The sequence below is a fragment of the Hirundo rustica genome, chromosome 1 (assembly GCF_015227805.2).
Source record: "Hirundo rustica isolate bHirRus1 chromosome 1, bHirRus1.pri.v3, whole genome shotgun sequence".
Lineage (NCBI taxonomy): Eukaryota > Metazoa > Chordata > Aves > Passeriformes > Hirundinidae > Hirundo > Hirundo rustica.
This window is the reverse complement of record NC_053450.1, coordinates 123,687,919-123,703,825: the sequence shown is the minus strand read 5'-3', so window position 1 is coordinate 123,703,825 and position 15,907 is coordinate 123,687,919. Positions and strand designations below refer to the sequence as shown.

The following is a 15,907-nucleotide window of genomic DNA, read 5'->3' as shown; positions in this document are numbered from 1 at the left end:
CTGCTGCCAGTCCCCATGACAGTTAAACCGCAAAATTTGTTGTGAATGTCTTAGAAGTGTTCAAAAAGACATCAGATTGGTCTCTGAGCAATTCGGTCTAGTGGAAGGTGTCGCTGTCGATGGCCCAAGAGTTTGGAACTGTCTGGTCTTTAAGGTCTCTTCCAGCACAAACTATTGTGTGAGTCTCTAATTTACCCATTTACTGGGTGTGATGTCTGGGCCTGTGGCGCTGATTTGGTACTTTTGGTTGTCCCAAGCCGTCCCGCTGTCTTGGTTTTACGTCCGGCAGCAGCACCGTTGCAAAGCTCAGGCTTGGGGCCCCTGCAGCGCCATAGGTGCGGGGCCAGCTGGTTCCTCAGAGTTCCCTTTTCCCGGGGAACTCGGGCACTGGGCAGCACGGCGGCTCCGCAGGTACACGCATCCAGGCTGGCACGGCCGCTCCGGGACACCCGGGGAAGGATGCACATCCCGGGAGCACATCCCGGGAGCAGGGGTGGGGTTCCCGGGGCGGCGGGGGCGGTGCGGGGCCCGCGGCGGGGCTCGGCCGTGCCCGCCCGCTCGGTGCCGCCCGGCCCCGCCCGGCCGCGGCCGCCGTGCCCCTCCCGGGGTAGGGGCAGGGGCAGGCGGAGCGGGGCGGGGGGACCGGAGCCGGCGAGGCGTGATCGCCCGAGGCCCCTCCTGCCTGCCGGGGAAGCCTTAAAGCAGCCCGGCGAGGCGCGGAGCCCCGCACTCGGGAGCCCCGACGCAGGGGCAGACGCGCAGAGCCGAGCCGAGCCGAGCCGAGCCGGGAGCCGCTCCGCTGCAGCGCCGCCGTGAGTGCCGCGACGGGGCGGGAGCGGGATGGGGACGGGAATGGGAATGGGGACGCGGATGGGAATGGGAGTGGAGACGGGGATGGGGATGGGGACGCGGGGCTGTCCGGGCCGGTCAGGTGCTGCACTGGGGCGGCCGCGCTGCTCCCGCCGTCGGGGCAGGTGCTGACGGCTTCTCTCGTCCATCCCGCCGCGCCGTGCAGATGCAGGGCACCGTGAAGCTGTGGGTGTCGGTGCTGACTTTCGCCCTGTCGCTGCTGGTCTGCTTGGGGACGCTGGCAGAGGCGTACCCCTCCAAACCGGACAGCCCCGGCGAGGACGCCCCCGCAGAGGACATGGCCAGATACTACTCGGCGCTGAGGCACTACATCAACCTCATCACCAGGCAGAGGTAGGCACAGCGGGACGGCGGACGTCTCCCTTTCCCGCTCCCCGGGCTGATTTTTTTCCTTGGCGAGGCTCAGGGGAGGGAGGTGGGGTGTCCTCTCACACTGGGTGTCTCTCGTAGCTTTCCCTAAGCACACGGAGAAAGACGTGATGCACAGATTCTCTTTAGAGAGCAATACCCACGAAACCCTGAGTTGCCGACTGGTCCGGAGCTGAATTTCCACCACGCAAGTTGGCAGAAGGGGCAGGGGTGTCAATGATGCATCTGCTCTCTCACCTCTTCTAGCTGTGGCACAGACAGGCTGGCCAGCAGGAGCACGAACGGGGCAGAGTTCACAGTGCACAGGGAGAGCCCCCCAAAAGGGAAAGATAACTCACCTGGGAGCTGGCGAGAGCTAGACAGGGCTCGAGGAGCAGTTTCCCTCTTCTGTTGCTACCACAGAGTCCAGTGAAGATTTTGGCGTGAAAAGGTGCCCATTGTGGACATGTAGTAACCTAGATGCTTTGTGGTTTTTAGGCTGCTTCATGCGCCTGTGAGTGCCAAAAATCTTTCTAGTCCTAACAAAAACCTCTTTCAAGATCGAGAACTCAAGCTCAATCTGAGAAAGTGTGAACCCAAGCCTACCTGGCCCTAAACTGGTTTTCTGGGTTGACTGTGCTTGTTAAAGTACAGATAAAGGCTCAGTCTGAAAAAAAAAAAGGGCAAGTTATTATAAAAAATCATCTTCTTTGATAAAAAATTGTCTCTCAAGTTAAGCTGTGTGATTGATAGAAGTTTCTGCTCAGGTCCCAACAATAGCGTGTGACCCAGAAGAGCTTTGACATATTTATCTATTTGTTTGCTATCAAAACCAGATGAGAGGTCTAAAATTAGGCTTTCATTTGTCCCCCTGGAAGTCTGAAGAATTAAATTAGAAGAGTGGTTATCATGCAACGGAGAGCTTTCCCAGCAAGCCCATAACATTGTCTGCCAGTGCACTAAGAGCACAAGACAGATGGAGGGGCTGATAGAAACACAGCTCTTCAGTCCTGAACTTTTAAAGCAATATTCACAACTGGTTCATGTGTGAGGCACGCTTCCGTGTGGCAGCCTGTGCTCAAATAACCTTTTGTCTAAATTACTGCTAAAATAATCCAATCTTCAAATTCTGCCTCTGCTGTCATTTTATCTTGCATGTGGTAGGATCTCCAGGCTGGTGTCTCATCCCTTCTTTTCTTTCTTTCATCTCCTATTTCAAAGGTGGCTCCTGTGCAAAGCCAAGTCATATTTAAAAACAAAAAATCCTAAATCCAAACCCAACCAAACAACCCCCCCACCCCTTTCTCTGTTCAGCCTTCACTTCTAGCGCGTGCCTTGTGTGCTTGTTTTAATTTTGACTGTGTAGCTTTTATCCCGATTTTATGAGTTGTAAGTACACAACTCAGACACTGAAACCAGTTTCATTCTTTTGTGTGGATTTGGGGCCTGAAATGAACTGAAATAGTTATTGTTTCTGATGGATAAAATTTAAATTTTGTTATTTAGATTTTCCTCATATTTCCTACCCACCCTTTTATTTAAAAGAACAGACTTGACCTGGAAGTACAAGAAAGTTGGCAGAAGAAAGCACTACAATGACAACTCTTGATACACATTTAAAAGTTGACTGCACAGGTTAACTAAAAAACAAAAAAGGTGTGCTGTTTCCACTGCGGTGAATTAACAGTCCAGAAATAAAGCAATTGCCACCTCCATTCAGAAAGCTTAACGGAGCGCCTGGAGGTTTCATGTTTTGGCAGTGATGCAGTCACCTGTGAAATGAATCGATAGCTTTAAAAGCATTTTGGACTGATCTAAGGATGATTGGTCTATTTCAGCAGATGTGCCCAAAGTCTTCTCTCTTCTTACAGATTTTTATCTCTGCTTTTTGTGCATGGTGCTGCTTGGGAGCCCTGTGACAGGGGGAAGATGAGGTCCAGGGGCTCACCCTGCTCCTTCTGCGAGTGGGTGAGCAAGCTGTGCTTGGGATCTCACCTGACCTGGTGCCTGTAGGTGGTGAGGTGAAGCAGTAAGAACGTGTTGGTAAAGGAGGAGATGTGGAAATAGATGAGGGTTTTTTTCTTCAGGGTTGCTTGATGTTTTTATGATTATGAATATCATGACCCCCCAACACCCTGGCTCATCTTTCTGCCTTCTGCTTCTGGCCTGACTCAAGCATTTGGGTGCCATTCCCCTCTGAGCTACCATGACCCACAGGGTCTTTACCTGAGCTCCATGAGCTTCTTCCTTCTAGACCATCCTTCTCTTCTTGTATTTAGACCTTGTCCATCTGTCTGTTTGTTCTCTCTCCTTTGAAATTGTTTTTCAGATCCATCTCACCTTTAGACACCAGTGCCTGTCAGCTTTAGTATGTCTTTGAGGTTACTTGAGGTAAACAGGTGCTTGTTTGGTGCAGGTCATGAGACCTATTTCAGGCTTCTTTTTTCTGATGAGACACCTTGTTCCTGATGTGCCAGGTCTTTATAACATAAAAGAGAGCCCAGCACAGGTGCAGACTCCTGCTCTACAGATGTCTGTGTGTCTTTGGATTAGTTCCACCTTAATTTCTTGAACTATCCTGTGGTCCTTGCGTCATACCTCTCTACCACACTATTCAGGAGGCTTTTTTCAGAGTTCATTTTTACTTGAGTCACTTGTCCTCCTCCTGCTACTTGCTGCTACCTGTGCTCCCTCTTGCTAACAAACTATCTTGTTTCCTTGTCACTTGCAGCTTCTCCATGGATCTGTGGCTCTTCTGTGCTGTAGCAAAGCAGTCAGGCCATTCCTGCTAGAAATGGCTTGAACTATAGGCAGGGCATGGAGTATATGAAAGTGTGTATGAGTTGGGCAGTGCTGCTGCTCCTGTTTCATGTCAACACCCTTTACTGGGCAAGGGAGAAGATCTCCCTTTGCTTTGGTTTCTTGACAGTTTCCTGAATTGGACCCACAGATGTTTCTGAGATGACTCAGCAGGTGTTGCCAGCTTTGGACATCGATGGGATTTGAGTCCTTACACCCAAGTTTCCATAGAAAGCTTTGAGATTTTGCTGAGCCTGGCATACTGTGTCCTTATTCAGAATAAGTATGTTTACTCCTTAGATCTCTTTGACTTTCAGCTTGAGCCGTGGCTTATCAGCATGCCCCAAAGTAAGCCTTGATGTTTCAAATGGAGTATAAAAACTGACCAGGTGTTTTCATCTGGGTTGGAGTCATGATATAACTAAGTCTTTTAAAACAGCCATGATTTTTGATAAACAAGTATCTCAGGGCATGGAACAAGGCACAAAGCAGCTGGAGCAAAGACATCTCAAGGCATTTGCATCAGGAAAAAGAGACAGAGTCTGTCTGTGACCCCTGTTTAGTAAAGTCAGTAGCATGGATGTTTCCCAGAGGCAAAATGACAGGCCAGACAGGAGACTGACAAAGGAAAAATGGATGTTCTTTGGGCAGACCAGTTGGTTGCAGTCAGCGAACACCTTGAGTACAGCTCTGCTGGGTCCATCCAGCACAGGTAGTGGCATGGAGTAGCCAAGATGCTGAAGGAATTCATATCAAATATATCAACCCAGCATAGTGGTCCTCATTACTTGAGTGGATCTCTGCACTCCGGGTGGTTGCTACCTATTTCTTATTCAGGCAAAATTTCCTGAGAGATTAGTGGGAGTTTTGTCCAGATGTGAGATGCTAGAGCAAGTTTTGACTTGTTAAATCAGTTTCTTTAATGTAACAGAAAATTAGCTTCCTCCTCAGTTGAAGTACAGATCACATCCATATTAATTGGAGCAGGGAACTAGAAAGAAAGAAATCCCTTTGTGGTGATGAAGTATAAGGTATTTGATTCAGCACCATGCCTGATTGCACTATTGTAATAGCATTTCACTGTGTCTGGCTGGTTCTTTTCAAATACCTGCTTTCAGTCAGCTCAGATTAAGGAATTTAACTTTCTGAAACTGACGCTTTGTCTTTCTGGAGCACAGGTGATGCACTAAAATGAATAAAGCAATGTAAAAATACAAAGGGTTGAAGAAAATGATTGAAAAGTGAGATATGTTTCCACTCTTAAGAAAGTTATGCAATCAACCGTTAAAACCGTTAGTTTTTTTAGAATGTAGTTTGGGAAGGTTTGAGTGTGGGGTGTTTTTTGGGTTTGGTTTTTTTTTTTTTTGTTTGTTTGGGTTTTTTTGGGGGGGGGTGGGGTTTGTAATTTAAACTACTGGAATCACTGTGATCACTGGAGAAACATCATGATAGTAATGGATAAAATATGAGTCCTTAACTACACCTTGGACTTTTACGAAATCAGAATTTCACCCAAGTAGCATTCACAAAAGCTGCTAATATACTTTGTGATTCAGAATGAAATTGCATACACAAGTTAAACTATGATCTTAATTCTTTCCAACCAAGGGAGTGTTTGCTCATAGCTATCACTCTTAGGCTAATGAATGCTTGAAGTGATGAAATGTCTGGCAAGCAGGCTGCTCATTGCCACCTCGGTTTTCCCAGGAAGAGATCGAATTCCTTCCAAAGTAATGGATTTTTCAGTACTTTTAACTGTTGAGTGATGTACTGTATTCAGGGTTAAAAAAAAAAAAGGGGGGGGGGGGCAAATAAAACAGCCAGCTGCTGTGTGAATATCAGACAAAGGTAGCCCTTGATATCCTGCCCAGTTGAGGGAGAACTCTGAAAGAGCAAGTTTTCATTCTCATAGCTGCATAGTTCAAGATGATTACCTTGGGATAGCTCAGTGTTTGCAAACTAATGTGCTGTATGTTGAGCAGCCCCAAATGTGCTGGTTAGCTTAAAAAATCTTGCAAAATTTCTGATGGAGGATAAGTATCATCTAAAGCAATGAGAAAGTTCATGGGATGATGAAACTGGTTTTGCAGGCAAGAATGACGTGCTTGGAAGTCTCATCATGCACAGCTTCTTCCCGCTTCCTCTGTGCTCTCAACAGTAAGGTGCAAAATCCTAGAACATCCAGGGACAGCCATCAAAATGAGAAATATTCTGAGTTTCCTGATATTATAATGTAAAATAATTAGGAAAAAAATGTAGAAAAATATGGAAATAAAATAAGAATTAGCATAAAAGTGACATATACAAAAATATAATTTCTAAAAATTTTTCCTCAGATATGGAAAGAGATCAAGCCCAGATACACTGATCTCAGACCTCTTGTTGAGGGAAAGCACAGAGAACATTCCTAGATCCAGGTATGTATGAAGAGCTCATTTGGATTTAACGGTCTCATTTGTTATAAATAAATATGTTTCATAGGGAGAAAACATGTCACCCACAGCTGGTTAATCATGTAATTTCATTCCTTTTTTTTTTTTTTTTTTTTTTTTTTTTTTTTTTAAAGAGCTATCACTAGGAATGCAAGAAGTGCCTTACCAGTTATGATGTAGTCAAAGCTCTTCAGACTTTGGGAGCAGACCATAATTTTACATAGAATTTTATGCTGATGTCTGATGATGATTCTTTACATATTAGAGCTCCAAAGATGGCATATTGCTACTCATTTGCTGCTCACACAAGTTTAAATTTTTCCTCTAAAGATGTATTAGTGGTAAATATGCACCTACATTAACTCATACACAAATGCACAGCAATGACTTGTCTTTAAAATACAACATTTCACATTGGTTTTGTATCTAATATTTTACAAAGGGAAAAAAGGCATTTATATTTCCACTTGCACTTGGCTAAAGCAACAGTGGTGTTTCAAACAACACTGGGATTTCAAATGTACGTAATGTATTTATCTAGTTAGGTAATGACACTTTGGCCATAATATAAGATTCTGTAGTAATGACTGTAATTTACACAGATGAAAAGTAAGTATGCTGAAAAGGTGAGATGCAAGGGTATTTTTGGCTCATGAAGGAAAATACTGGTTTTACTCACAATCCAGCATGAACGAGCTCAGTTTAAGACTTTACTGATCATCTGGAGTTTGCTGGCAATACTCCTACTGCAGAAATAAATGTTTTATGCAGTTGTCTTCTCAGGAGTCTACAAGCAAGTGCTCTGCAAAGGCTCAGCTAGACTAGTTGAGTACTTAAGCATAATAGTCTGTAGCATTGAATTAAGGGCATGATCATGAGACTGAAAAGGGACACAAAATTCCTACTGCCATCCAGGGAGGTTGCCCATGAGACCTGCAGGTCTGTGCATAGGGAGAGCGTTGTCTGATGGTTTGATGACTAACCACAGCTGTGGGGATGCCATTTTCTCTGCAGATGCTTATCTGAAAAACTGCATGGAGTACAGTGAAATGTATTAGACTATTTTGTGCTTGGTAATGACAGGGGAGAGCCCTCACATAATGGGAAATTTCCACTGTCGTGAATTTGAGGCAACACATGGGGTAGTTAGTACTCATACTCTCTAATATATCTCCCTAATAGTCTAATACTCTGTAATTTTCACCCCTTCATCACAAAACTTTATGATTATTATTATTGTTTCAATAATGCTATTTATAACACACCGGGGAGCAAAAATTCATGAGTGAAATAACCAACCAGTCTGCAGTTAAGATCAAGAATTGATGAGAAGCAGATTTTTATTTCATACCCCCTGTAACAACACTTTAAACTGAGTATGGTATTTTTCACTCATCGCTGACAGTTATGGGAGTACTGGGAACAATGATGCCTAGTTTCCTATGGATATGTTTTCTAGGATAAAACTGTATGGATTCTGAAGCCCACTTCAACTTTTTCCTCCATGTGAGGACACAATAAAATTTTCTTTCTATCCAGTCCTGTGTTTCATGGCACACAAAATGTTCAACACTCAGTAATAGGATGCATATCTCCTGATGCTGCCTCTTTAAAAATTAGTACTTTTCTAGGCTGCCTCTGAAGTCTATCAGGGGGATGGGTAACTCCAGAGTGACCTTTCCTTCCTAAAATGGGCAGGGTCTCAGTTGCCCTATAAGATGTCTGTGTCTCTCCGGTGACTGTGGAGGCAGATTAGATATTTAATCAAGACTTGATGTGTTACTTTTAAATGGGAAAAATTATGGCAAATGCATTTCTCCTGCTCCTTTTCCCGTGTTCTCCTACTTGTTGCCTTTCTTCCTGTGTAGACAAAACATCTGTTTGCTAGCAGAGTATTTCTGGATAAAACCTTGACTTCAGCACCCCTTTCAATACATTTCAAATGCTTGATATTGAGCAGTGGAATACAACAATAATATTTTAAGATGGTGGCTTTGAACTTGGGTTTTTTTGAAGGTGCTTACAGCATGATGTGATTTTTGTTTGGCTTAGTGAGTTCTCTTTGGAAGTTGTTTACTCCTGAATTAGTGTGAAAAATATATCTTTAAGAATTTTGTATTTCAACATAACATAGATTTCTAGTTTAGTTTCACTAAGTGCTATTTAATGGTGTAAGGCAGCTTTGTAGCTAGTCTCAACCATGTAAAACGTGGCACCAGGGTAGCAGGATGTACAGGCAAGTTCTGGTACCAAAGTATAGATTTTTGGCAACTAGTAATGCATCTGTTTTTGTTGGAGTCATGTATACAATCTTCATCTGCAAAAATGCATTATATGCATTTCCCATCGGTGCTATTAATGAATGATTTAGGTAGTTTTAACATTGAATTTTTTCAGAAGGGTCTTTAATATGTTTAATAATGTGGTTTCTTTGTTCATAATATGTGTTGCAGGTTTGAAGACCCTTCGATGTGGTGATGAGATTTTCAGCACACCTTCAAAACTTTTCCTAGTTTTCAGTTCATACTCCACACCTCTGAAGCAAATCATAGCGTCCTCCCCAGTGCATGCAGCCATTGTACCGAATTCTGTAGAGTTTCTCTCCTTCATCATATTTGTATATGCCTTTATTTAAATAAATTATTTGTGCATTCCAAAATATAACATACTAAATGAAAACGAACAACCATGTCATTGGTATAACAAAGTATTGTTTTAAATTATTAAAACTGAATTATAACTTCCCTGTAGTGTGAAGTAGTGTGGACAGCAATGGTGTCACAGTTATTACAGTAATTACCATGCAAAGTAAGATAAAGACATCATGTATTGTGGCCTCAGATTCAGCTCAAAACTGTTTAAAATAATTTATCACAGACTGCATAACATAGGAAAACAGTGTTCAGAGGCGATTTTTCAGAATGGCCATCCTGAAAACTTATTTAGTGCTTATATTGATAAATGTTATAAAATTAATGGCATTTTTGAATTGCAAAGGAATAAGTCACTGCTTAATTCTGCTAACTCCTTGAAACTGGTTTGATGCTTGGCTGTAAGCCTGAAGTAGTAATTTTAAATGAAACAGATGTAACATCTTTGTTTTGGCAATATACAAAATAGCAGGAAATAACATCTAAAGTAACTCATAAACCAAGACAAGACTGCAATTATTTGTGCCAGAAAAGAGCCATCTAACACTGCCCAAGGCCTCGTAAAGGAGCACAGTGATAAATCCCAACCCTTGGGCTACTTGCCCTCTCATTTGGAATTATTAACGGTTTTTGTTTGTACCATAAGGAGATCCACAGAACAGGGACAATGTGAACTATCTCCAGGCTTACATTTTCTTTTTTTTGGATTTTATAGATTTTCTCACTAGCCTAAAAGGTGTCTTAGACACACCTGAAGTTTTTACTCAAAGTATTATAAGAATGGCAGCACCCTCCCCTTGTTCTTAAGTGGTTCTAATTCACAGATGTGTGTCCTGCTGTATGGTCAGGACCCAGACTGTGCATGACACAAATGCTAGTCCCTGGTTCCTGATACACCACTTCTTTTCTTTAGACACTGTGACTAAACAATGCATAATAAAGCACATAAAGAAGTTCCAAACTGGAAAAGAATCAGCGTGCCGGTTTAATCTGTTCAGATGTCCTTCCCACTTTTCAAATGCTTTCACATGGCAGTTGTGCCCAGGAGAGATGCATCAGTGCAACCAAATTCCAGGTTTCTATAAATGCATTTGCAAAGTGTTACCAGCTTACCAGGACTGGTCGGCTTTTGTGGTCACACTGTCTTCAGCAAAGCACAATATCGTTTTCCATTTCATAAAGCACTCGGGTATCACTGGAATTGGCAAATTTAGCTTTCAGCAGCAACACATTAACTTACAGACTTGGTGATGGTTCTGTAGTGCTACATGTGGAATTGTGATGAATAAGAGCAATCTCGACTCACAAAAATTGTTGGGGCCCCTGGTGTGTAGTAGTTTGAAAATAAACCTGTGGGAAATTCCAAGTTGGAGCTACAATTTAATAGGAAAATTAAGATAAAGGCAATAGCACAGAAACAATGACTTAAACTGAAAGAGTCAGAATATGACACCCTGTGATAGTAGCAGTCTGATTAAATGGTGGCTACAGTCCCATTGGAGTGATGGATGTGGTTTTGTCAAAGTGGTGATCCTGTAGAAAGATCTGATCTTTCTCTGGAGATCCAGCGGTGAGTATGGAGCTCTTGTCCTCTGGGAATCCAGTGGTAGTGCTCCTGTGGTGTTCCAAGCCTCAGATTATATCCAGGCAGGAATGCTTGGTTGCTCCCCCTGGGTGGGCCATCTCACAATGGGATGATGTATTTCTGTGAGTCATGCTGGGAGACCTTGATGGCCCATTAACAGAGCTAGCCCTCCGAGGGAGTTGTCAGGGATGAGTTACGGAAGAGATAAAGAACACCACCCCACCTGTTTTAATAGTTTAGGAAGATGGTCATAGAATACATTCTTTAGTTACACTTTTTCTCTGTAACTCAAGACACAGGGTAAACCCTTGCCACCCACAGCAGTAGGCAATAATGTGATAGTGGCACGCAAAGCAATAACACGGAGGCAAGAGGTCTGCGGTGCGGAGTTGCTCTCCGAGAGAGAGAACAGCCTGTTTATTATCTTACATTTTTATACATTTGTGGGTCTGGTTGTGGATTGGCTTCTGGGGTTATTACCCTTCCACCCCACTGGCCAGACCAGCTGTCAATTACAATATTTTCAGGCTAGAAGTATGTAAACAAAGGGCAGGGAATGGAAACAAAAGGTTTGTTTATGTTCCCATGTGTGAGAAAAGCGAAATACTGCTCCTAATATTGTGCATAAACTAAAGAAACTGACTCCATCTTAAGACAAGTAGAAGGCTTCAAAAAAACTCAGAAAAACCAGGGTGAGACAATAATGTTCAGAGGGATTTCAGGATGGCCACCAGTTGCTGGGTGAGCATGTGTTCTCAGGCCAGGACCTACTGCAGCAGATTAGACAGAGTACTCTGCTTTGAGTCATTATTAAAATGAAAATTGGAAGTTATTGAGATATATGATACACAATATCTTTAATTCCTACTAATTTTTAGTACTTCAGTATATATAGTAATGACCATGTAAACTGCAGTATCAGTAATGACAAAAATGATAAGCTAATCTTATGTTGCTTGTCCTATCATTACAAATGTACCTTAGGGGAGAAAAAGAGAGTTAAAGAATTAGTGCGTGCTGAACACTTGTGCTGAGTTGTTCCACTCAATTACCTGGGTTTTCTTGAACTTCGAGAACGCTCATCTGTATCGAAAAGCTGAGCTGTCAGAGACAGAAGCAAGGCAAAGCACTCACACAATATTTATTTATCCACTCCGTGATTTTTTTTTTCTTTCTAAAATCTTCCTTTGTTCTCTGGGGCAGGCACAGCATTGCCATAGCACTCTTAGTTCTTAGCTTCTTTGTGTACTTCATATACAATCCTTGACAGGCCAGGACACTGAAAATACTGTATCAGCTCTCCAAATCACTTAAAAAATAGACTTAAAAAATGAGCTGTGAAATTAAGATAAATACCAGTTTTCTTTGGCATGACTTCTTCATTTTGACTTCAGGATTAAGTTTTTCATCTTTATCTCTCTAACCATGAGAAGCAGTGCCTTGTTTCTAAAACAAAGGCTGAAATTTATGTTAGAATCTGAGGAAGCGCCAGGAAAAACAAGAAGTAATAACCATAGAAGTAGGTATAATATTTTCTCCTTTATTTATTGTGGGTCTGAAATCATGAGACATGTAGATAAATAGATGTCAAACATTTAAAAGACTGTCCACCTTTACTTTTGGGAATTTCTGTAAAATACATCACAGTTATGCCCAACTTTGATATAACTAAAGAGGAGATCTAGAGAATCCCACCTATCTTCTCTTCCAGGACAGGAAATTCTCTCCATCTTCTTCTCTTTCCATGCCTACTCTCATGGGTTGGCACAATTTTGTTTTAGAAATGTGAAATGTTTTTTCCCTGCCCTGACCGTGCAGTGGTTTGGCGGGGGGAGGACAGGGACCTATCAAAAAGCTGGCCGGGATACTGGCAGCTGGGTTGACCGATGGGAGGTGTCGATGCGACTTTGGAAAGGACATTTAAAACTAATGTGCTGCTGATCACGCTCTCGCTTTAGGATCAGCAACGAGGTAACATCGGGGGTGGCGGGCGGCCCCGGGTCGGGCCTCGCTGCCCTTTTTGGTGGCTGGGCTGGGCCTGGCCGGGGCTCTGAGGGCCGCTGCCCGCACGGAGAGAGCCTGGGCCGGCTGAGCCCCTTTCCCCTGCTGCCAGCAGGGAAGAAAAAAGCAGCTGCAGTTCAGCAGTGCAAGACATGTGCTCAGACTGTGGCAGAAAGGGCCAAGCCATGGCCCAGATTAACCACCACTAGCAGCGGAGAAAGAAAGCCTGCAGCTCCATAACAGCTCCGAGCCACCCTAGATGAGACCGAGGGGTGGAAAAAAGGACATCTACCAGCTTCCTCCATCAGCACAGCTTTGCATTTTTCTTCAGCTCCTGCAGCCCGGGATGCACGTGGCCCTTGCAGGCCCGGGCGGATGTAACCCTTCTCTAGCAACACGAAACTTTTAAAGCACAATTCTTCCTTGAGAGAAAGAAGAAAGAAAAACAGAAAGTACATAGAAACAGATACCGCGTGAAGTCAGCAAGATTAGAAGTAAAAGAACTAATAATATTAGAGTAGGGTTGAAGAAGTGGATATTTTTAACTGACTTTTCTAAGGTAAATTATGGAGAAATGAACTGGTCTTTGCAGCATCTTGGTATCGTTGGGTAGAATGCTAATTCTAATCAAAATTAAGGACTGATGTAATTGAGATTTATTTGAGAACTTTAAAGCCCCCCACTCCTGGGTTAAAAGGAGGTCTCAGCCTTTGAGACAAAGATAATTTTAGACTAAAAGAAGTATTTGTAAATAGTAGCCCAAATATACTGAGAAACTTTGCTGATAAAACATCACAGTCTGCTGTGGCAAAAGTCTTCATAAACAATCTTAGAAAGACTCTTCTCCTAGAGTAATGAGTAGTTATGTCTAAATAGTAAAACTGACTGAAAATCCTAAGTTGTGTCTTTCTATGTTGTTCAATAAGAAAGTTAATAGTTTGTAAGAAGAAGTGTTTTTTAAAGTGTCATTCTGTTTTAGTTTTTTTTCCTCAACTTTTTTCTTTTTCATTCTTTTAGTGTATGTTAATAAAACTATTTTTGTTCATTTTTAAGCTTAAGCCTGCTTAAGTTTTTTTCTCCTAATCTCTCCCTGCCACAAAAAATAATAAATGCTAAAATCCCTACACCTACAAACCTAGCCTACTGCAATGCTTTCAGCCCTGAAATTATCTGTGCTAAAAAGACCCTCTGTGGTGGTACTCCAGTGCGGGCAGTGCTGCCCAAACATGGCATTGTGTTGGGGTGAGGTGAGATTTACCTGGTAGCTGGCAAATAAACACCAGGTTTCAGGTGCAGCATCCAGTGTCTTCCATAGTGGTTTGTGTCACCTTCTGGTGCTCTGCTGGCCCCTTGCCTTGGTGCTTAGGGTGAGGTGTTCAGGAGCACTTGGCACATGCGGGAGGGGTGTTTTTAAACTGAACTGACCATTGCTCTGTGTTTCCCATGGGATTACATGTCTTGCCTGGCCACATGACCTTCAGGGGTGCCTGTGTAAATCCAACACCACACCTTTTTTCCCACTGCCACCCTTGTGTTATCACCTGATCACCATTAGCTGTTAAAAGCCAACAAACATTTTTAAAAAATCAGCAAAATCAATCACAAAATCATAGAGCACCAGGTTGGAAGGGAACTTCAAGGATCACCTGATCAAACTTTGTTAGCAAAAACATGGTAGAGAAAAGATGGTCCAGCAGCCTGTCCAACATAAATGTCCAACATTGGGGAATTCCCTATTTTCCTGTGGAGATTCTTCTCCTTGTAAAGAATGAGTGGCTTATTGTTATTGTGAAAATTTCTCCTCTTGTCTCTAATCAGAATCTCCCCTAGAATAACTTGTACCCATTATCCCTCATGTCTTTTTTGTGACTGCTTGTAAAAAGGGAGTCTCCCTCTTCTTAGTAGCCACACTTTAAATACTGGAGCATGGTGATAAGGTCCTCCAAAGTTGCCTTTTCTCAAGAGTGAACCAACCCTTTTGTCTCAGCTTTTCCTCATATGTCAGCTGTCCAGTCCTTTGATCACCTTTGTGGCCCTTCTCTGGACCTCCCCAGCCTGTCCACATCTTTTCTTTTACAGCAGGGATCAAAATTGAACACAGTTCTCCAGGTGTGACAAGCACTGAGTTCAGTAAAGAAAACAAAAAGTTTCCAGATGGATTTCAGTGAAGGTAGAAAACTAAATGCAAACTAAATGCAATATAACGCATAGTAACGAAAAAAACCCAAACCTCTTGCTTTGTTTTGGTGGGTTAGTACCCTGAGTAAGAAAGTATGATTGAGTGGAAATTGCCTAACAAATGCAGTAATTCATATCAGGTCAGTGTATTTTAGTTATCTGGCTGTATTTTTATCAGTCATGTATTTATCTGTATTACAGTAGCACCTGGAGACTCCAAATATGGAACTCATTGTGTTCCACTTCGTAAGACCGTAATAAAAAATAAATCTAGACTACAGAGATATTCCATCCATGTGCAAAGAGAGAAAGTGGGAGGAAACTCAGGCTCATAAATAAAATGGTTAGTAAGTTATAGTGGTCCTACTGCACCTGCAGCCTCACCCTTGTAGTCTCTTGGATTACAGCAGTTAAGAATGTGCTATAAAACAAGTAGTGCAACATTATCTTGTTTCCAGTTAATATGTGTGTTTGCTAAGCTCTCCCTCATCTCATTTATTTGCTTTTCTCTAATGACCCAGTCTTTGCCAGGCCCAGAGAGCCTCCAAGCTATATTTAGCTACAAGCAGCTCCCACCTGCCTGTAATGAACACCCAGCTCAGAAGATTTCAGACTTCTTTCTTTATCTCATTTTCCTGTGCATTCAGTAGAAAGTCCTGGGCTGTGAGCTGCCAAGGCCCTGCAAGTGTGAGTCTCAAGGTTTCTAAGTTCTATGGAAATGTGACTGGAGCATCCCACCTTTGAAGAAGCAGAATTGAAGGGAGCAGGAAAGCCATGAGGTGCCCTTGCAGACAGAGCTGATGGTGACTAATACTGAACACAGCTATAACAGCCTACTCACAGCAACTTCCCCAGTAAGCTGTAAATTGGCAGCCTCTCCCAGAGGTGAGCGTGTGAAATGCTCTTTGTCAAATAAATACGTTCGTATCAATTAAGAATGAAGGTTTAGCCGACTGTGGGCTAAATAGGTGACAGGCTCTTTAATAAATCTTTCTCACTAGTTTTTCCGCAAGTTCTTATGTTCTGTTTTCATAGAATCAGAG

The 15,907-nt window shown here is 42.9% G+C and overlaps 1 protein-coding gene across 1 annotated transcript; it reads left to right on the top strand.

Moving 5' to 3' along the window:
* The first annotated feature begins 732 nt into the window (after positions 1–732).
* Positions 733–9,599, top strand: NPY (neuropeptide Y). Its single transcript, XM_040069529.2, has 4 exons — positions 733–812; positions 1,016–1,203; positions 6,354–6,434; positions 8,903–9,599. Exons 2-4 carry the CDS (start codon positions 1,016–1,018, stop codon positions 8,925–8,927), a joined length of 294 nt encoding a protein of 97 aa, XP_039925463.1. The 5' UTR covers positions 733–812; the 3' UTR covers positions 8,928–9,599.
* Positions 9,600–15,907: the final 6,308 nt, after the last annotated feature.